The 20,681-nt window shown below is 51.2% G+C and overlaps 2 protein-coding genes across 2 annotated transcripts; both read left to right on the forward strand.

Annotated features, from left to right (window-relative positions):
* Positions 1-635: 635 nt before the first annotated feature.
* On the forward strand, positions 636-4,991 carry LCN6 (lipocalin 6; the record flags this gene model as incomplete). The annotated part of the gene is given in 9 exon segments (XM_080927353.1): positions 636-728; positions 900-1,039; positions 3,350-3,420; positions 4,047-4,157; positions 4,358-4,459; positions 4,612-4,632; positions 4,635-4,716; positions 4,891-4,960; positions 4,965-4,991. Coding segments are annotated over 9 exon segments (717 nt in total).
* A 1,328-nt stretch (positions 4,992-6,319) lies between these two features.
* On the forward strand, positions 6,320-9,395 carry LCN10 (lipocalin 10; the record flags this gene model as incomplete). Its single annotated transcript, XM_080927240.1, has 6 exons — positions 6,320-6,421; positions 7,282-7,421; positions 7,813-7,883; positions 8,075-8,182; positions 8,795-8,893; positions 9,367-9,395. The coding sequence occupies 6 exons, from the start codon at positions 6,320-6,322 to the stop codon at positions 9,393-9,395; spliced, it is 549 nt and encodes a 182-aa protein (XP_080783366.1).
* Positions 9,396-20,681: the final 11,286 nt, after the last annotated feature.

Raw genomic sequence — 20,681 nt, forward strand, 5'->3', positions numbered from 1 at the left:
GCCAGAGATGGATGGAGAACGGACAGATCCAGACATGGGAACAGAGTGAACAGGACAGTCTGGCAGTAGGGCTGGCGGCTGGAGCCAGTGGAAGGAAACATGCCAGCCAGACATAAGGTTGTGTGGGCTGCTGTGGGCAAATGATGGAGGCGTATAAAGTCTTAGAGGTAGCTTTTTTATGTTTGTAACGATTGAGACAAAGACAGCCATTTCTGGACAGACAACTTGAGCTTGATCAGCCAGGACTTGAACTTGATCTGCTTGGTCAAGGACAGTACCCTGGCCTGTTTGGTCTGCCGGTGAGGAACAGACTCAGCTGGGGAGAAGGCATGGTGGCCAACTTACTCCTGAACTTTCTCAGGGAATGAGGTGTGGACAGACATATGGAATTGGTGCTGTACTATTGATTAGAACAGGTTCCCAGGCCTCTCATCTCTGCCACCGTCTGAGCTGGGCACCCCGGCCACCACGGTTAACAGCGCCCTCCTCCACCCTGAGGAATTTTGCTTTGAGAAAGATCGGGATAGTATCCAGGCAGCTAGTGGCCACCCACACCAAGGCACCCAGAGATATAAACTGCTTCCTGGTTGGAGGGAAATCCTGGCCTGTTGTAGTGTGCCTGCACCTCTGGGAGAATGAAGGTGGTTCTTCTGATGGCTGCTCTTCTTGCTTTGGTCTCTATGTCCTGGTTGCAGGCAGTGTGGCTGGGAAGGCTGGACCCTAAGCAGGTAACAGCCTTCTGGGCAGCAGGTCCTCGGGGCCAGACCCCACCTTTGAGGCCATACAGCTTTTGGGTGCCCAAGAGTCAGTGTGTAAAACCATGGATGGAGCAAGTTGGATTGTGTGACAGGGAGCTTTGAGGGAGGACAGCCAGGTGTCTTAGCTGACGCTTCCTCTAGCTCCTTGGGCCCTGGTATGTCCTGGCTATGGCCTCCCGTGCAAAGGACTTCATGAAGGAGAAGGACCTGAAGAATGTGGAAGGTGTCGTGGTGACTCTTACTCCAGATAACAAATTGAGAGTTCAGTCCTCTCGGCATGGGTGAGTTGGTAATCCCCATGCTAAGCTTCCTCAGAAGGAGCACCATCGCTGCAGGGAGGGACTGCAGGGTTTGTCTACCTGTGAGCTCCTGGATGCATGGCAGGCACCCCATATTTCTCACCCTGCTGTGCTCTCTAGAGCAGGCTTCCTGTCCCCCTGGGCTCCCAAGTCACTCCCTTTGCTCTGGAGCTCCCCAGAATGGTGTGCGCTCTGCACTGGTTTCACTTCCTCTCCTTCCTCTCACTCTCTGCCAGTCTGTTGAATCTGTGTCCTTTGTCCTTGATGGCTTGGCTCACCTGGTCCACATGCAGCTCCCCTTTCTCTGTGAGTCTCTTGGAGCCTGTGGAAGTTGGTTCATGTGTTTGGTCCTCAGGGCCACCCGGTTGGTCATAGAATTAATCTTCAGGAAGGAGGCCACTGAGGCTACTGTAGGGTCAAGCTGTCCTTGTCTAGTGGAGTAACACACACAACAGGCCCTGGAGGGCCTGGTAGGGGTGGGAGGGAAGTGGATTCCCCCCTTCCCCTCCTTCTTCTTCTTTCTGTGTCTCTCTTTCTCTTCCAGACAGTGTTTCTCTGTATAGCCCTGGCTGTCCTGAAATTTGCTCTGTAGAGTTATCATAGTTTCTACCGACTGTTTAAGCTGGCCTTGGACTCCCCTCTGTCTTCTGAGTGCTGGGATTTAAGGTATTTGTCACCACTTCCAGGCTGTCATCAATGTCTCTTAAATGTGGCTCAGTTGGTCTGGCAGGCTGGCTGCTCAGAGAGGACCTGAACCACTGAAGCAGCCTGGGGCTCAGAGAAAGCCTTTCTTTCCCCTTAGTCTGCTCTAGAAGGGATGGCGGGGCCTCTTTCACCTGTGGACCTGGGAAGACACAGGGGGCAGGGGCAGAGGTTTCAGGAAAGGTGCATCTTCCGTGTAGCTTTTATGAACACGTGACCACATATCTGGCCAAGACGCTCAAGAGTGGATGGGTCGGTGGACAGTCGGACAGTCGTGGGCGGGATGGGTCTCGGGAGAGCCAGGGGTGCCCTTTATTCTACCGCTTCTTTATTTGTTATTCTTTGAAATGCATTGGGAAGTTAAAAATGGGAGCCTGTAAAGGTAGGCAGCTGAGTCCCTTTCTTCCACCTTGTTTTGGTCAGCCAGAGCTTTTGTTTTGGGACTCCCACTTTGTAGAATACTTTGTTACTCTGTGTCATAGTGATCACTCTTGCCTTCTGCACCACCGTCTTCCCAAAAGGAAAGTTTGTTCCCAGGAGGCAGCCTTCCACCACCATGGCAAAATACCCTAGATTTATAACAATTTATAAGGATGGAAAGTTTACATAGGCCCATGAGTTCAAAGGTTCCATTCCTTGGTTCCCCACTGACCCTGTTGCTCTGAGACAACTTAGTGCATCATGGGAGAGAGGACATGTGGAGGAGGCAGCTCACTTCATGGTGCTAGGAAGGAGAGAGAGAAGAGAAGGAGGAGGGGGAGGAGGAAGAAGAGGATCTTCATTTTCCTTTGAAGGACAGATCTCCAGTGACCAGACTTTACTCTCACTGGGCTCTCTACCTGTTCCTGCCATTACTGGCAGAGGCATCAAGTTACACATGGCCTACGGGGACATTCTAGATCTATACTGTAACATCCAGCAACCTCATCCTCCCCCCACAATGGTACCTGCTTTCTGTCTCCCACCCAAGGACTGGAGACCCCTGAGAAAGCTCCCTATAGAGCCTGTCCCGTTGTAATTGCTGTGCCCAAGCCTCTGCCTTCCTGTGCTAGGAGTGTAGGTGTGGATGGCTCACCACCCAACACATGTGCCTGTCTCTGAGACAGAGAGCATAACACATGTGCAGGTCGTCTGTGCTTCCTTCCTAGTGAGCTCTTTAAATAGTCCGCTGGGACAGCATGCCTCCATATCTGCGGGGGCAGCATGCCTCCATATCTGTCTGCTGGTGTAGCATGTGCGGCTCTTCTGCCAAACTTCTCCAGCATCTCCTACTGCTGGTGTTCTTGTTCCCAGCAATGTTTGAAACCACCTGTTCGGCCCAGCAGACCTTCTTGTTCTTTTCTTCTCACCTCAGAGACTGACGCCATGGGGGTCTCTCCATAGTGGCTTCTCACTTGAATCGCAGGTTGCTGTCTCTTGAGTCCTTAGCACCCAACAGCGTGGGTCCCTTAGTAAATAAAGGGACCGGCTAGTGCTTCTCAGACCCCAGGGTGTGGTTTCTGAGTGACCCAGACACCGTGAAAGAGGCGAGGCCTTCCCCACTGGTGGGCCAGGTGTGTCTCTGAGAGGCTCTTCCCTCATTCTTTCTAGACCAGATGGGTGTCATCAGAACACTGTGGAGTTGCTGAAGCAAGATTCCCGATGGGTGTTTGAGAATCCCTGTGAGTATGATGCTCCTGGGTCCTGTGCATCAGATTGCCAGGAAGGCCAGCCCCTCTGTGTTCTCACGCTGCAGTTGGCAGTGCCAGGCCTGACGGGAAGGAAGCCACTCTGCTCCCGAGCCCTTGGCACAGCTCTGTGGGCAGCTAAAGAGTTCGACAGTCAGGATCTTGGGGTCAATCCTCAGTGGGAAAGAGGCCCCTGAACAGAGATCTTAAGAGCTTAATTCCCCATCCCCGTGTGCTCAGATGTCTTTGGGGGTCCTAGTCCTGATCCCTGGGCTCCTTTGTGGGTTCAGAAAGAAGGGTACATGGTTAGTAGGTTAGTACTGTTCTTTCTCCAATAGGATAGGATTGGGGAAGGGTGACCCACTTGGTCTTTAGTCACCCCAGGCTGAGATGGGACAAACACTCAGCTGTCCATCTGTTGACTAGCAACCAACAACTGCTTCTTGCTGGCACATGTAGGGGTCAGGGACCCGGGGACAGAGCTTGAGATCTCTGCTGATATTGGGTAAGGTCTTATGTTGAATCTGTTGCTATCTTAATGGCCAATTCCAGTTTCATACCTGGTCGGCACAATGGCCCTGCTCCCCTTAGTACCCCTAGATCTTTCCTTTGCTCTCTAGCTCTGGGTATATTGGATTATCGGGTACTGGGCACGAACTTCAAAGACTATGCCGTCATCTTCACGCAGCTGGAATTTGGGGATGAGGTCTTCAACACAGTGGAGTTGTACAGTAAGTGGGGTCTGGCAAGGTTGCTCAGGGTCCCTGGTATTCCAGACCCAGGTGAGTGCTGTGCCCTCAGCCCCTAGTGAGGGACATACAGCGACAAGCCCCTAGCCACCCTGAGGTTGGCTAATGATTTGGGTAAAGAAAGGGGCAGGGGTAACAGACAGTCTCTGGTCACATCTCAGAGGCTGCTCCTTCATACCCAGGTCGGACAGAGATGGCCAGCCACGAGGCCATACAGCTCTTCACCAAATGGAGCCAGGGTCTGGGCTTCTTGTCTCAACAGCAGGTCCAGCTGCAGAAGGACTGTGAGTGTTACCAGAATGTGCCACAGGGGAGCACAGGAAGTTCTGGTGTACATAAGGAGTGACCAGGGTGGTGGTGGTACATCTCCTGTTGTCACTGATTTATGGGGCTTCAAGGGATCTAAGCCTTGTCACAGTCAGGCTCGTGTGGATAGCCTCCTCAAAAGAGGCTTGCGGGTAGGGTGCTGGGAGCGGTTACACCCCATTCTCACAGCTGGCTTGGTTCTTCTCCAGTCACATGCGCACACAAGATCCTCCAGGTGGGCCATCTTTCTCTGCATCACTCTCGGCTCCCTGGGGAGCAGGAGGAGCCTAGGGCTCTGGGTGGACCATCTTCAAAGCCTGTGTAGCCCATGGCTCTGCTGGTGTGAAGGTGACAGAAGGTGGGGACTACGTAACATGAGCTCGACCCCAACACCTGCCCTGGTTTTCAGTGAGTGCCACACCCTGGAGATAGCACCACAGCATCCTGGTGTCCTAGTGGAGATGGGCAGGCACTGTCTTTGCAGTGGCTGGTGGTACTGGTGTTGGTTAGCTGCTCCTCTAGGCTCTTGCTTGGGTTGGAAATAAAGTGATTTCACAAGTAAACTTGCCACAGTGTGTCTTCTCTGGGGCTGGGGTGGTCCCTGTGCTGTGGAGGAGGACATCACCAGAAATCAGACCATGGAACTACAGAGCCAGCTTGGAGACTAAAGAATCGGCAAGAGTTCCCTTGCTAGAGTTCTCGAGCCTGAAGGCAGGACTGGTAGTTTTTCACTGGGGGCAAGACATAGCCCCTAAAATGGCAGAGGCCGAGCTGCCTGGCTAGGCAAGAGCTATGTTTAGCAGGTCAGGACATTGTTAAAGCAACCACTGGGCTATCAGACTCCAACCAGCCATGCCTCCAGAACAGGAAGGCAACTGAGTGTTGCACAGTAGGAGAGCACAGATAGCATCCACCGACAGCCTAGTTGTGGGTTCGCATCCACAGATAGCATCCACCGACAGCCTAGTTGTGGGTTTGCATCCACAGATAGCATCCACCGACAGCCTAGCCGTGGGTTAGCAGCCACAGGCTGCCTAGCAGGAGGACATGAACTCCACAGTCAGTCTAACAGGTCAGGTCAGTATCCACGAGCTTCCTATAAAGGAGATGCAGCCAGGGCTCTAGTTCTTCTTCATCTGCCCATGGTTTTAGTGGGCCTGGTTATGTAACTCTCAAAGGCTTGAGCCTGTGGGCCCTCATTATAAATGGGACATTAAGTCTGGAAATGGTGAAATGACGTCATCTATTAGAAGGTAACACATGTGGGTGAGGTGGGGTAAGAGGGAGTCAAAGCTTGTGTACACAGGATGGGGATCTCTTTCCTGTCCTGGAAGAGTATCCGTATCTCCTCAGACTCTATATAAAGCCTTGGGAAGAGAGTTCCAAGGTTCATGCCTAGTGGCCAGCTTCCCTTCCTGCTGTTCTCTGTGTACAAATGCCCAAGAGGCTAGTCTCAGACACTCTAGGTTTCTGCCTCTCACCTGGGCTAGGGTTATGAGAGTCCCAGGGCACCAGGCTACGCGAGGCCTTCCAGGTCACAGCAACATGCAGGCGTGGGTAGTTCTAGCCCTTCAGTAGTGAGGGATGTGAGGATCAGCTTCCATATATTTTCTGAGAACGCCGAGTTGTCCATCTTCAGGGGCCTCCCAGGCAGCCAACGTCTGCTGCAGCCAACAGCAGCCAGGCTGAGGCCCTCAGAAGGAGGAGCCAGGCTGAAGCCACACCTGCCCACCTCTACCCCAGCCATAGAAGCAGCCTGAGGCCCCAGGGTGGGTCCCACACTACAACAGGGCAGACACAGTGAGATACAGGTTTAAACTGAGCTGCCCAAGCTAAGGATGAAGCCGGAGATGACCCTGGCCATAGCCCTAGTCCTGGCTATGGATTCCTGGACACAGGAGTTGTTCCCTAAAGAGGCCCAGACCCTCAACTGGAGCAAGGTGAGTCATGACTCCAGCTGCGAGACCATCTGAGGTAATGTCCCCAGCAGGAGGGCAGAGAACATGGCAGCTGTTGAGGCAGCTGTGTTGGTTACCTGTTCTCTCCCACCAGTACCCCAACTCTAGGACCCCTTCACAGGTACCTTTACAGAGGAGCGAGGGCTGTAAGAGAAGCAGCAGGGTGGAGAGCCAAGCAATTGATGTGTCCAGAAGCAGGACTGTGGCTAACCTCACAGTGTGAATAGTCTCAGTGTGAATAGTCTCAGTGTGACTAGCCTCACAGTGTGTATAGTCTCACAGTGTGACTAGCCTCACAGTGTGACTAGCCTCACAGTGTGACTAGCCTTACAGTGTGAATAGTCTCACAGTGTGACTAGCCTCACAGTGTGAATAGTCTCACAGTGTGACTAGCCTCACAGTGTGAATAGTCTCACAGTGTGACTAGCCTCACAGTGTGAATAGTCTCACAGTGTGACTAGCCTCACAGTGTGAATAGTCTCACAGTGTGACTAGCCTCACAGTGTGAGTAGCATGCACAATCACAGAGTTATTAGGAGCAAGGGATTTTCCACAGGAAAGAGCTTGTGGCTCAGGGGCAAGTGGAAGGACTGAGCATTCATGTTACAGGGAAGCCAGGAGGGAAGGGGCCTCTGATGTGGGCAGGGTAGACGCAGTTTAGGCTTCAGCCTCTGGGGCACCTGACCAGCCGAGCTCCTCTTCAGCCTGGGACAGGGTGGTGCTCCCCTGTACACACAGATACGGTCTGGGTCTTGACCGGCTCTGCTCTCTGGCTGGCTGGTGGCTTGGACAAGCATCATGGTATGGCAGCTCCGACACTGTCCTTCCCCATGTCTCTGCAGTTTTCGGGCTTCTGGTACATTATTGCCATCGCCACAGACACCCAGGGGTTCCTACCGGCTAGAGATAAGAGAAAGCTGGGGGCATCTGTGGTCAAGGTGCACAAAACCGGCCAGCTCAGGGTGCTCATCGCCTTCAGCCGGTAAGGGGGTGTGATGTGGGAGCGGTCCTGGTACACCTTTGCAGGATAGCCAGCGTCAGTTCTCATCCCACAGGAAGCAGTGTGGAGTCCTGAGAGGAGGCAGCCTTGCCAGACATTCCCACTCCCTCTTTGTCCCCTAAAGCCCAAGGAGTGATTTGGGAAGAAATAGTGGGTGGCAGGGAGGGGGTGTTGGGAGTGGGTTCTCAGCTCTGGGCAGGCCTTTGTCCAAACTAGAAGATTCTCCTCCAAACTGGCCACCTTGCGTCCCCACGCCCCATCCCTGGGCATTAGGGACAGAGGATGAGTAGACTGGGAGAAGTTGGTGGTGGCAGGTGACAGCCAGTGGCTAGGAAGGGCCCTCTGGCTGCAGCTCATAGCATCTGTCCTCCAGGCCTCAGGGATGCCAGTCCAGGGAGGTGACTCTGAAGAAAGACAGGAAGAGACCTGTGTTCAGGAATACCTGTGAGTAGGATGTCTGGAAAACCATGGAAAACCAAGCATGTGGCAGGCAGGCCAACCACCCAGGATGGGTGGGCAGGTTGGCTGTGGTTCCTTTGAGCGGCCTAGCCTGGGAGGTGAGGTCAGTGAGGGTGCTGCACTGTGGGTAGGCACCGATGTGCAGGCACCAGTAACCACCGGCACCTCTCTTGCAGTCAAGGGGGTTAAGGGCTTCCATGTGCTGTCCACCGACTACACATACGGCCTGGTATACCTCCGCCTGGGGCGTTCAGGCAGCAACCACAAGAGCCTGCTGCTTTTCAGTGAGTACCATGTGTAGCTTCGGGTGTCAGAGCCATGGCGGTGGAGTGCTTGGGGTTCAGAGACATAGTGTGTTGGGGGGGGGTGAAGGGAAGACAAGGCTTGGCCAACCTGGAGGGAGGTCGTGGTGGAGGCTGGCCAGAGAGGGCTGCAGAAGTACAGCTTGCTGTGTGCAGGGCTGGAGGTGGTGGAAATGGGGAAGGTAGACTGGAGACCCTCACCAGGAGGGGTCTAGATGCAAGAGCTGCAGTACGTGACAGCTTTATGTGTGGGTGTTGGGGTGCTGCCTGAGGGGAGGTAGGGATGTGGAATGTGAGTTCTGACTTTTGGGAAATGAAGCGTTAGGACTAGGTGGCTGGATCCGGTGGACACAGGGAGTGTGAGGGAAAGTACTGGGGAGGGTGGATGGAGCAGCTGCGGTGGGGAGGAGAGAGGGGCATGTGGAAAGACAGAGCAGAGGCGTGTCGAGGAAGCAGCAGGCCCGCATGTGCCCAGGGATGGTAGAGTGGACTGTAGGGTCAGAATGACAGTGAGAGGGAACTCAGGAGGTCAGGATGTAGCCCTCCCAATGGCATATGGGGACCCTGCTGTGCCCATTCTGTCTCCAACTGCAGACAGAAAGAACATCTCTAGCTTCCTGAGTCTTCGAGAATTCCTGGACACATGTCATATTCTGCAGCTCACGGAGCAGGCCACCATCCTTCCGAAAGACGGTACCACATGGCCCCAGGCTTTTATTCTCCTGACAGCTGGTCCATCCAGGAGGCATGCCCTTGTGTTCCTGCATGCCTGTGTGTGTGTCTGAGTGTGCCTCTGTGTGTATGTGCCTGTATGTGTATGTGTGTATATGTGTCTGTGTGTATATGTGCCAGTGTGTGTGCCTGTGTGTGTGTGCCTGTGTGTGCCTGTATGTGTGTGCCTATGTGTGTGTAGCCACGTACCTGAAAAACCAGCTGTGAAGGTGCCCAGATATCCTCGTTCCCCACTGAACCTGTAGGCATTGGGTGTGCACGGCTCCATGCAAACAGTGATAGTCCCTAGATTGTATAAAGTCTGCCTGACACTCCGATGGAGGCTACACACCTCTACCCTCTTTAGAGTCCAGGGTAATGGGGGCGAGGACCCACATGTGGATTCACAACAGGGTGGCAGCCAGGCCTCTCAGCACCTTTGTCCTTGCCCACAGATTCCTGTGCACACACAATCTTGCCTTGATGGCCAGCCACCTTCCGCTTGAGCCTTTGAGAGTCCTCCAGATGCTGGGAATGCTGTTCCACGTGGTGACTGTGACATTCAGTGGCTGGTTCAGAGACGTTTGGTGGCTGCAGGCCAGTGACTCGCTGCAGAGAACCTGAGCTGGGTTGCACTTACGGCTTTCTCTTGGTCCACCTGCCCTGCAGGCCCGGGACTTCGCCAGAGGCTGGAATTTACCGTCACTTCTCCCTGGGAGGCCCAGACTGACCGCAGGCCAACTCTGCTCCCATTCCGTCTTTTCTTTCAAAGGGCTTTCTTTATTTCGGGGGTGAGGGCTGAAGATGGCTCAGTGGTTAGGAACTCTCACTGCAGAGAACTCAAGTTCGTCCCCAGCATCCATACAGCATGGCTCACAACCGCCTGCAACTCCGGCTCCAGGGGATTCAACAGCCTCTTCTGGCCTTTGTGGACGCCACGCCCACATGGACAACCTGCCCACATATACATATAATTAAAAATAAAAATCTTTTAAAACTTTTCATCTTCAGATGCACTTTTTTTTGTTTATTTCTGTTTTGAGTGACGCCCCACCATGTAGTCCCGGCTGGGAAGGAATTCACTACCTATCGGGGTGGTGGTGGCTCCGACTTTAATCTCAGCACTTGGGAAGCAGAGGCAGGCAGATCTCTGTTGAGTCTGAAGATAGCCGGGGCTACATAGAGAGATTCTGTCTTAAAAAACCAAAGCCAAAACCAAACCAACCCAAACTTCATTATGTAGACAAGGCTGGTCTCAAATGTATAGAGATTGGCCTCCTCTGCCTCCCTAGTGCTGGGACAAAGATGTGCACCAAATTCGAGCATTTATATCATTCTGTTCTGCTCTTATCCACCCCTCCCCTCTTGTTTTCCAGCCCCCCACCCATCCCCATATTTTGCTTTCAAGCCATGTATATTCCACACGCCTCTTTCTGCTTCAACCTGGAACTTTCTCTCTCTGTCTCTCTTAAGAATCTGATTTTTAATTTTATGTATGTTGGCGTTTTGACTGTATGTTTGTCTGTGTGAGAGTGTCACATCCCCTGGGAGCTGTGAACTGCCATGTACTGGGAATTGAACCTGGGTCCTATGGAAGAGCAGGCAGCCCTCTTAACCACTGAGCCATCTCTCCAGTCCCTGATGATCTCTTACATTTTCATGGTCTCCTATTCTCTCTCTCTCTCTCTCTCTCTCTCTCTCTCTCTCTCTCTCTCTCTCTCTCTCTCTCACACACACACACACACACATGTCAGGTGTCTCACAACTGTTGGTAACCTCAGCTCCAGAGGATCTGCCGCCATCTTCCGGCCATAAGGAGAGCTGCACATACAAACACACACACACACAAACCTACTCTAGATAATACAAATCATAAAAAAATTTAGACTCTACCTATGAGGGTCAAAATGTTGTATTCTTTTCTGATTTGGTTTATCCAACCTAATACAACCTCTGCTTCCATCTGTTCTGCTGCAAATGTTTATTTCAGTCTTATTTATGGCTGAATAAAATCCTATCGTATGGGTGTCCTGCATTTGTGTACAATCGCCGCATTTCCTCTGTCAGTTCATCTTGATGGGCTTCTAGACTGTATCTTGCTTACTGCAGACGGTGCAGCAATAAATAGAGATACACGTGTTGCTGTGGTGTGCTCTTGTAGAGGCCTTCAGATATGTTCCTAGGAGAGAGCTCATATGGTTATATATATGTATATATGTGTGTGTGTGTGTATATATATACTGTAGCTGTCTTCAGACACACCAGATCCCATTACAGATGGTTGTGGGCCACCATGTAGTTACTGGGAATTGAACTCAGGACCTCTCTGGAAGAGCAGCCAGTGCTCTTAACCACTGAGCCACCTCTCCAGCCCGTGTATTTTCTGTATAGGGATCTCTGTGCTGACTTCCACAGTGGCCATGACCACTCCTTTTTATCCCCTGAGCACAGAGTCATGTTCAGCTACAAGGAGCAAGGAGAGCAGGAACCTCATCTGGAGCCTCCGGGGCCAGCTCTCCTGGTTGCTAGGTTACCCTCAGCTTTTTCATGTAACTGTCATGACCAAGCTCACTTGCTTTTACCCAACATGGGTCTTTTCACCAAGGCAGTTTTCTGCACCAGAGAGTCTCTACCGCGGGTGCTGAGCAGTCCTGTGTGGCGGTGTGTTGTAGCCCTTATTCCACTTCAAACCTACGATGTGGGTTAAAGGTCCCAACAGTGCTGGCCCACAGACTTCTCTCCTTGGGTGGGATTCAGGTCATAAAGCTTATTTACTGAGCAGTCTCTCTGTCCTTCTAATATTGGCACATAGAATGAGCAAAACTGCAGCAAGAACCAGTCCCACCACCCAGGAAATTCTCAGGTGTGTCTCTAGGCCCTGTTGCCTACACCCAAAGATCATGGTGATGTTCTGAGACCCCCATCCTGGTGAGCACACGGCCAGTCGTTTTTTCCCTAGTGGTTGAGTGTTTCCTGGCTGGGCTTTCTGAGCAACCTTTACACACAGTCAAATCACACGGAGCCAGCTTGCTCTGTTCAAATCTTCCACTCAGGTGTTGTAGAATGGAGCTTCATTTGGGGTTAGTTTGACCCCATCGCTTAACATGATGGTTCTCATTGGCCACCCTGCCTCCCGGGGCATGAGGAGGTTTCCACACACTGCAGCGTGAATTCAATCTTTGGCCCTGAGGCTTGTTCTACTGGCTGCTTCTTTGCTAGTGGCTGGGTGTGCTTAAACATTTTTGGCAGGAATATCAATGGTCAGTGCTCTGTGTCCTCTGTGATGTAACTGATCAATTCGACAGACAGAGTTCTGTTTGTGTTGTCTGCAGTGTTTACTGGGTGGGTGTCATGTTGTCTGCAGTGTTTACTGGGTAGATGTCATCTAAGGCACTTGCCTGCCATGTTCCTCAGTTCCCTACTGTATGTGTGCTGTTCAATAGCCTTTTGGATTCAGAGCAATTACACGTAATTTTTGGCTTATGAATGAAAACAGAAGCCAAGGAGTCCATACTCAGAGGAAGGCCACTGATGTCAGGTTCGGCTTCAAGATCTCCTGGTAAGGATCTAAACCCTAAGTATGGTGGGAGGATGGCAGCCAACATTACACATGAACCTAGCCCTCCTGGGGGAAGGACCCAGGTTTAAGTATGGTGGGGACTTGAGCACTCCTTAAGGTCTAGGTCATGGGGAGCTGAGCCTTGGGTTCCTGTCTCTTCCTCTGATATCTTTGACCCTTAATATTTGGTGGTGGCCACTGCAGAGTAGAGGACAGCCACGCCCTGCCATCTAGTCCTAACAATCTCTAGACTATTGTTTCATCGAGGTGGGTAAGAATACATGTTCTAGGCACCTCAGACTCCTTGTCTTCCTGCCCACTGGACCCTACCAGAGATGGGAGAGGAGGAGAAGGGTGGGAGGAGGAGGAGGAGGATGAAGAAGAAGAGGAGGAGGGGGAGAAGAGGAAGGAGAAAAGCAGAAGAAAGAAGAAGAAGAAGAAGAAGAAGAAGAAGAAGAAGAAGAAGAAGAAGAAGAAGAAGAAGAAGAAGAAGAAGAAGAAGAAGAAGAAGAAGAAGAAGAAGATAGAAGATGTTGGGAGGAGGGGACCTCAGAAGGTCCCAGAGGCTAGAACATGAGTCAGTCAGTAGGTCTGGATGCCTACACGTGCTCCACAGGGTAGACTCACAGAATCTGTCCCTCTACCCTTGTAACCTCTCAAAGTAGCCAGCTGGGTGGGGGCAGAGTTGTCTCAAGTCCCACAGAGGCCCTGGGAAGATACTCGCTGTGGCCTCAGGAACATTTTAAATGCCATTTCCTGTCATTTCACAGAGGCAGCAGCAAAGCTGGGGTTCTCCCTGCTGTGGTGTGTGTGTGTGTGTGCATGTATGTGTGTGTGCGTGTAGGTGTGCGCCAGTGAGTATGTGTGCCAGTGAGTGTGTGTGTGTGTGTGTGTGTGATTGGAGAGAGTGCCACATTTTGTCAGGTTACAGGTGAGTTCATGGATGAGCATATAAAAGCACAATGTCATATGCATAGTAACATCATGATGCAGTCTGTTACACCAGAGACTATTTCATAAACAGGGACAGGAATAGAAATAAGGGGAAAAGTACAATGTGGTAAGTCTCAGAGACAAGGCTGACCACCAGGCCAGAAGGACAAGATTTTGGGATGACTATTTATTGCCTTTGTCCCAGTTTTCTATAAATGCACCAGAGAGAGTGAGAGAGCGGGAGGGAGCTCAGGCGAGGCTGTCTCCACTGGCTACCTCCTTGTCGCTCTCCTGTCTCTGCTCCTTGAGTTTGCAGTGACAGACAATGGCAGTCACTGAATTTCAGCGACACCTATAGGTGAGCCTACACTGGCTGTAACATGACAAATGAGGGACAGCACAGGAGGCTTGCAGGTCTGACCTGCAGTGGGGTGACATGGGAGAGGGGCCCGTGGGAGACTTATGTTGGGTGGGAAGTCACCCTGTCATCTGGGAGGAGGCTTACTTCAGAATTTCATCATACGGGGGCCCTCTTCAACTATTGCCTCTGGAACTTTTTAAGGCATAACTGCTGTTTAGGCCCCTGTCTAGGGCCCTTGGTTATAGTTTCCCCAGCTGGCCCACACATACGGGGAACCAAAGGTAACTCATAAGCTCTCAGCTTTGCCTGGGGACTGGTCTCTGAGGACACTCTGGGACAGCCTCTTCCCACTTGTCCATTCTGAGTGTGTGTGGGATGATGAAAGCCCTTCCTGTCAGCAAGTGGAGGAACTTGGGGTGGCAGGGGGCCTCACTCCCAGGACTGGGTGCTATGTTCTGGTGGAGGGTGCACTAATGACCCTGCTCTGTAAAAGAAACAGACTTTATTCTGAGCTCAGCCCACAGGTCCAGAGCCTCCGGGATCTCTTTCTGCTTCCTAGATCAATGTGTCCTCCTGAACCCTATCCCTACCACCTGGCTCAGCTTCCTGAAAGTTCTGGCTACATCTCTCAGGGCTGGGGTTTCTGCATCTCAGGGCAGGAACAGATCTCAATGACTTCATTCTGCAGAGACTATAAAAGTGAGTGGCCACAGACAGCTGCTGACACACATGTACACAGCATGCACACCCATGTTATGGGTGCATTGCATCCAGACAAACATCCATTAGCACGTCCAATGTATTGGCGCAGAATGCAGGGCCTCGTGCCGACACATGATCTAGCATGCATAATGCACACACTCCATCTTGTGCACAGCAGGCTCACCTGCATATACACTCAGTCATATGCATATATGTAGAATGTACATATGTGCACTTGACACCTACACAGGCACATGTATGTTCACAATAACCACACGTGTATAATATATACATATGTGTATATACACATATTCATTCACATGCATGCATATTCGTCCATACACAGGCACACACATATGCACATACACTCCTAGCTCTAACTCTAGCTCAGAGCAGAGCCAGCCATGCTAGCTTGCAGTGGAGGAGGGGGTGTCTAGAAGGTTCTGTTTTCCAATTACATCAGCACTTTGTTGGGTAGTGGGGGTCTAGGTTGGGGTGGTGGGTAACATCGAGCATCTTGGTGTCTAGTGTCTAACGGCCCAAAGCCACAGTGGCAGAGCCACAAGTATGGTCAGTCTTCCTCTTGTTCCTGAAGGCACTTATAAGGGCCAAGGCACCAAAGGCTCAAGTTTGTGATGATCTACTTTGATGCGATCTGCCTGGAAACATTCCCCCTTTTTGCTAAAGGGGGAGCTTTACAGTTCCACAGATTCCAAGGCAGCGTCTGGGGCCCCAGCACTATGCTCCCTTGGGGTATTCTGGGGACGGTCCTTTGGGTTTCTCCCAACCCCTAGTTCTCACAGGGTCCTCATGCCAGGGTCATGTGAAGCAGACTCCTGAGTGACCCAGATGACCTGGGGCCAGTAGAGCTGACAAGGAAGTCTTTGATAGCCCTTCCTCACTTCTGAAGCTTGCAGGGCTGGTCCATTTGCCTCCTGGGAACCACACCCAGCTGAGGGTTTTGATTCTTGGTGTATGAGTCTTAGGTGCAGTTCAGAAATGACCACTGGGGGCATCACTGTCTACAGTGCTCAAGGAAGCAAGAGGAATCAGGGAAGAAGAGCTTTAGGGAGATACTGTGTGCCTGCCTCACCCAAAAGGACCTTTATCTCCAACATTCCAGGGCAGGGTGAGCCTCTCTGAGGTTGGGAGTGACTTCAGTCATGTATAAACGGGCAGTGTGACAGTGTTCAGGGCCAGAGCTGAAATACCAGCAACTCCTTCCTCCTCAAAAGAGGTTCATGTTGTTTAGACTGTTGTTTCGGGGTTTCATTCATTCCTTCATTCCTGTAACAAGGTCCCATCCGTCTTTTCATCTGCCTATCCATCCACCTGTCAACCAAAGCTCGTTGGTTTCTGCTTTGTCCGGTCCTGTAGCTTTCTCTGCCATCCTGACTCTCAATGAGCTACTTCCTTGGCAGTACCCACCCGGTACACTGGAAGGGGTATGGCCTCAGGGTTATCACGGACAAAGGCTGCTGGGAGTCAAAGACTGAAGTGATGTATAAGCTCACTGGATCACTATGGTGAGATTAATTTTGGTTCGGTTTTGTAAACATTTGCAGGTGGAGCTTCAAGTTCATGTCAGTCAACAGCGCGGGAGCCACGATGCCAGGCCCCCGGAGAAATGGGGACCCTTAGGCTTTACATGTGGATTGTGAGAAGATGCTGTCACTGTGCCAACCTGTTCTAGCTCTCCAGATGTCAGGATGGAGATGGATCCTGACTGCATCTCTGTACCTGGGAGCGGATAGTGAGGATGTTAAGCACATATGAACATGTGTATGTGAAAGTCCACAATATGGCATTTCCTAATAATCCCACAGTGGGATCCGCGCTTGTCAACTGACGAGCAGATGATTACACATTTTTTGGTTTTTGTTTTTTTGGCAGGGGTTGGGGAGGGCTGTAATGAACCACAGGAAGGAACAGAATTCTGGCACACACTAAACACTTACAGGTCTGGAAAAGGCTCAGGGCAGGAAACCAGACCTGAGGAGCCACACAGCCTCTGGCTTCCACCTCTGTGACAAGGCATAGCATAAGGTTTGCCTGGCAAGTAGAGCTGGAGGCTGCGAACCAGCTCCAGGCTTCTCTTCCTTACAAGAAGGTTAAGCCAGCTGAAGAGGAAGTGAATATTCTCCATAGACAGTAGAAAATGGAATACATTGTCTGATACCCACTTCCCCGTCAAAGAGCCAAGCTGTCTGAAGCCAGCATGGCATGGATTTGAGATTGGCTCTCCACAGGTATAGGTAACTATGTAATGGAGACTCACTTCCCTGTAGAAGGGCCAAGCCACCTGAAGCCAGGATGTCACAGATATTTTATGGAAAGTACTGCCCAGCTGTTTGGGGAGATGACTTTTACAGTGCGGTGTGTCTTTTGATGAGTTTTGAAAGGTTAGGTGCTACAGATTTAAAGATGTATCCTGTTGCCTGTCATGGCTCCTTCTTCCTCAGGCTGAGTCAGCAGTGGTCCAGCCTATGATGGTGCATGGCCATTCTGAGTTCCACTTGTCCCCCTGACTCCTCACTATCCTCACCTCCTTCTCCCTGACATCCACATCACGTTAACTGTGGTCTGAGTGGGTGGATGCTGACTCTTGCAGAGACGTACTGAAGCCTGTCCTTTCCCACTGGGATCATCTTGGCTCCTTCCGAGTCCACTGCCTCACCGCCAGGAGTTCTCCTGATAATTCTTAGAACCATTTCTTTCGTGAGGTCATCCTTCCCTCCCCTATGTGAGGAGCTGTTCCTGCTCCTGTGTGGCCTGGCTGCTCATGGAGCCCTCGACAGACACATCTCCGGGTTCTTTCTGCATGTGGGGTTTTCTCCCTGAGTCTCACACACTGCAATCATTGCTCCCGCCCGACCTCGAGTCCCACACCGTCTCCCCCACTCAGCCAGCCCCAGCCCTGCTGTGGACATTCTCTTTGGTGTTCAAATTCCCCACAGGTCTCAAGATGCTGTAACAAGAGTGACTGCATAGTGTAAGTCACCCCAAGGACTCAAAGCCTTTATTGTTTGTGGTTCTTTATGTAAAAATGATTTTGAAGACTTTTTCCCACTTTTTTTTAATTGGTGGTGGATATTTAAATCTATTCTTTGTTCTTTTCTTCTTCCCAGGTAGTAACGTCACACCATCATTCTGGCCTGAATCACTGATTGCAGACTTTCTACCTTTCCAGCTGTCTTCTCTAATGTCTCACTTGCCATCTCCAACACAGTCTTACTAAAACACCTGGAAGGACTCTAAAAATGTGCCACATAGTGTCATTTAAAGCCCTTCAGGTCTCCTTGTTTCTCTCACAGAGAAAGCTAATGTCCTTACCCAATGACCCATAGCCACCCTTGCTGGTCCTGCCCTGGGACCTGGGCTTTGGCCGGTCTTCACAGGCATCGCCTGCTATTGACATCCTGACCTTCAGTCTGTTCCTGGAACAAACACAGCCTCTCCCCCAGGTCTGCACCCTGTGTTCCTCCCACCATAGTCAATTTTGTGTTCAAATGTCACCTTGGTGAGGTTGGCTCAGACATTTCAATTTAACATTCAAACACCCACTGTCTGTACAACTTGTTCCATTTGATGTTCTCCATAACATTTATGACCTTTTAAATAATTTATAATTACACGAATCAGAGTTCAATCAAGAAGCAGAACTGTACAATAGATAGAACAGGGGTGGCTTATGTAATGGACACCGAACAATACAAACTTAAAGCAGAGCTTAAGGTTGCAGGAGAGGGTTTGGGGGTGGGAGCCCCTTCACAAGGCTTCCGTCAGACCTGCTGGGAGATAGTGAGGCTGCAGGCCAGGGTATCTTCCTGAGCCAGGAATTGTTCTGGTCAGGGCAGAGGACAGCAACAGAGAAAGGCCTGCATGCTCCTGGCAAGCCTGTCTTGCTTTCCAAGTGCAGGAAGGCTAGCTGGACAACCTCCAGAATTTACTGGGAACCTTTAGTGGGCTGCATTTTGACAAAAAGCCATTTGGGACCCACTGAGGCAAGTGTGACTCACATCCTGCACAGCCTTGTGTTTTTAGAGTTGAGTTAGATAGACAAGTCAGAACTCTGAAGTAGACCTGACAAAAACAGATGTGTCCAAGTGAGATGAGTATGTATTCTCCACAGGGGAAAACTTGTGGCCTTTGTCTTCCCAGCACCCATTCCTTTCTTCCTTCAGACTCCACCTTCCTGCGCACAGTCACCCTTGGATTTTCATGTCATACACTCTGCAAATAAAGGACAACATGCAGAATCTGTCTTTCTGACTCTGGCGAGACTAGGCCGGAGCAAGATTTAGCTGAAGGACATGTGTTCGCTGTGACTCATTTCTACCAGCTCTAAGCCTTCAGTCTACAGAACACTCCAGAACAAGGCAACCAGCTGGAAATTAGTCTCCAACACATGGACCTCTGGAGAATGCTTCGGGTTTGAGCATGACAGTGTTAAATTTACTTCACCTCTGCTCACTGAGGCCGTGTGTTAGGAACACATAGAAGGGGATACAGGCACCACACTGAGAAGCTGGGAGGTTATCAGTGTCAGGAAATGTCTACCACAGGTTCAGGGAGCTGTGAGGTTCAGCCTTTAACTTTCAGACACAGCCTAAGTCAGCAGTGAACAGACAGTGCCCCTGGCTCTCGAATCACCTGCGCATGTTGTTCTCCTGTTCAAGGATTAAGACACACGTGCCGATGTGGGGACATGCTTACAGGAATGGTTCAGGCATGGCATGAAGGACAACCTGACAGGTGCAGAGACTCTCCCATGATATGGAACTGCTAACCTGCTTCCTGCTCTCTCCTAAAGAGCACTGACCCACCCTCTCACACCCATCATGTCAGGCTTCCTGCTCAGCACCTTCTATGCTAACATCAAGATCTGAGCCATGCCAGCTCCACAGCACAGTCCAGGGCTTGTCAGAGAGTCCTCACTAATATTGTTTATGGAAACTCGAGTCCACCTTTGATCCAGAGAGGCACAAAGATGCCATTGTGGGACCAGCATCTGTCTCTAGGACCATAGAGTGTGGTCAGCCCCACAGGAACCGAAACCCTTCTCTAGAGATGACCTTCTGTGTCTCGGGGCAGGTGGCAAGTCTGGGAAATGTAGAGTGGGGTGTGGAAGGCAGAATTCCCATTGTGAGGGAAGTTGGGCTAAGGCCAGAGCCAGGGTAGCCAGGGCAGCCTTCACTGAACTCAGAGAACACAGGCCAGCCCGTGGAAGCATGGTGCCTCTCGCATCCATTTGTCCATAGGGAATGAGACCTGGCTCTGTTGAGAGCATGTGGGTCCTCAAAGCTAAGGAGAAGGGAGGCTGTGGACTCCAGAGGCACGGCATCCAATGGGAGCACAGGGGTGGTTCATGGCAGGATGTATGGAGCCTGGTTCTCCATCCCACCTCAGGGCACAAGATGGTAAGAAATGAATCACATGGACCTCAGTTGTACCAGAGCAGCCCTGGGTCTGAAAACATCCTCTCAACAGGCCCTCAGAGGATGGAGCAGCAGGAGGTCAAGTCCCCTTGTTGAACATGAAACCCCTGGAGTTCCCAGAGGTGACCTTCCTCACTGATTCCTTCAGAGGACATAGACTCATGATCCTAAACTTGTGGCTGGAATTCTTCCTACAGCCCACTTACAACCGAGATGTAACTTGTGGTTGGGTAGATGAGCATTGGCCAAGTAGTGAAAAAGGACCAAGACATCTGAGAAAGAGCAAGACTGGCCTCAGTGAAGGATGAAGTGGATCAGGGGTCACGGTATTCCCTAGTGGCATGGGGTCTACCCTGATGATGTTTACACAGGTGAGGTATCCATACATGGAAAGGACAATGAGGTGAGTCTCCAGGCAGGGAACAAGCCATCTGGGAACTAGCAAATGGTCTCTGGTTGTGAAGCTCAGCCTAGATCTCAGCAGCAAGAGGTCAGAAGCCAGATATCAGGGAACATAGCTCAGGGCAGCCATGGGCAGATGCAGGGCAGGGGCGTGAAGGGAAGTTTGTTCCTCCCTCGCTCCCTGCACCTTTGTTGTTCATGCCCCAGGGTTTTTTGTGAACACAACATTGGGTGGCACAGACCTCTCAGGGCATTGTGTGTCTTTCTTCATTGTTAGGTAACACTGAGGTGATATTCATCAGATCCCAACAACAACAACCTCAGCTCCATGATGGATGTGTGTTTGGCCATGAGAGATGGACAGGAGGGACCTGG

This window comes from Micromys minutus, assembly GCF_963924665.1.
Source record: "Micromys minutus genome assembly, chromosome: 13".
Classification (NCBI taxonomy): domain Eukaryota; kingdom Metazoa; phylum Chordata; class Mammalia; order Rodentia; family Muridae; genus Micromys; species Micromys minutus.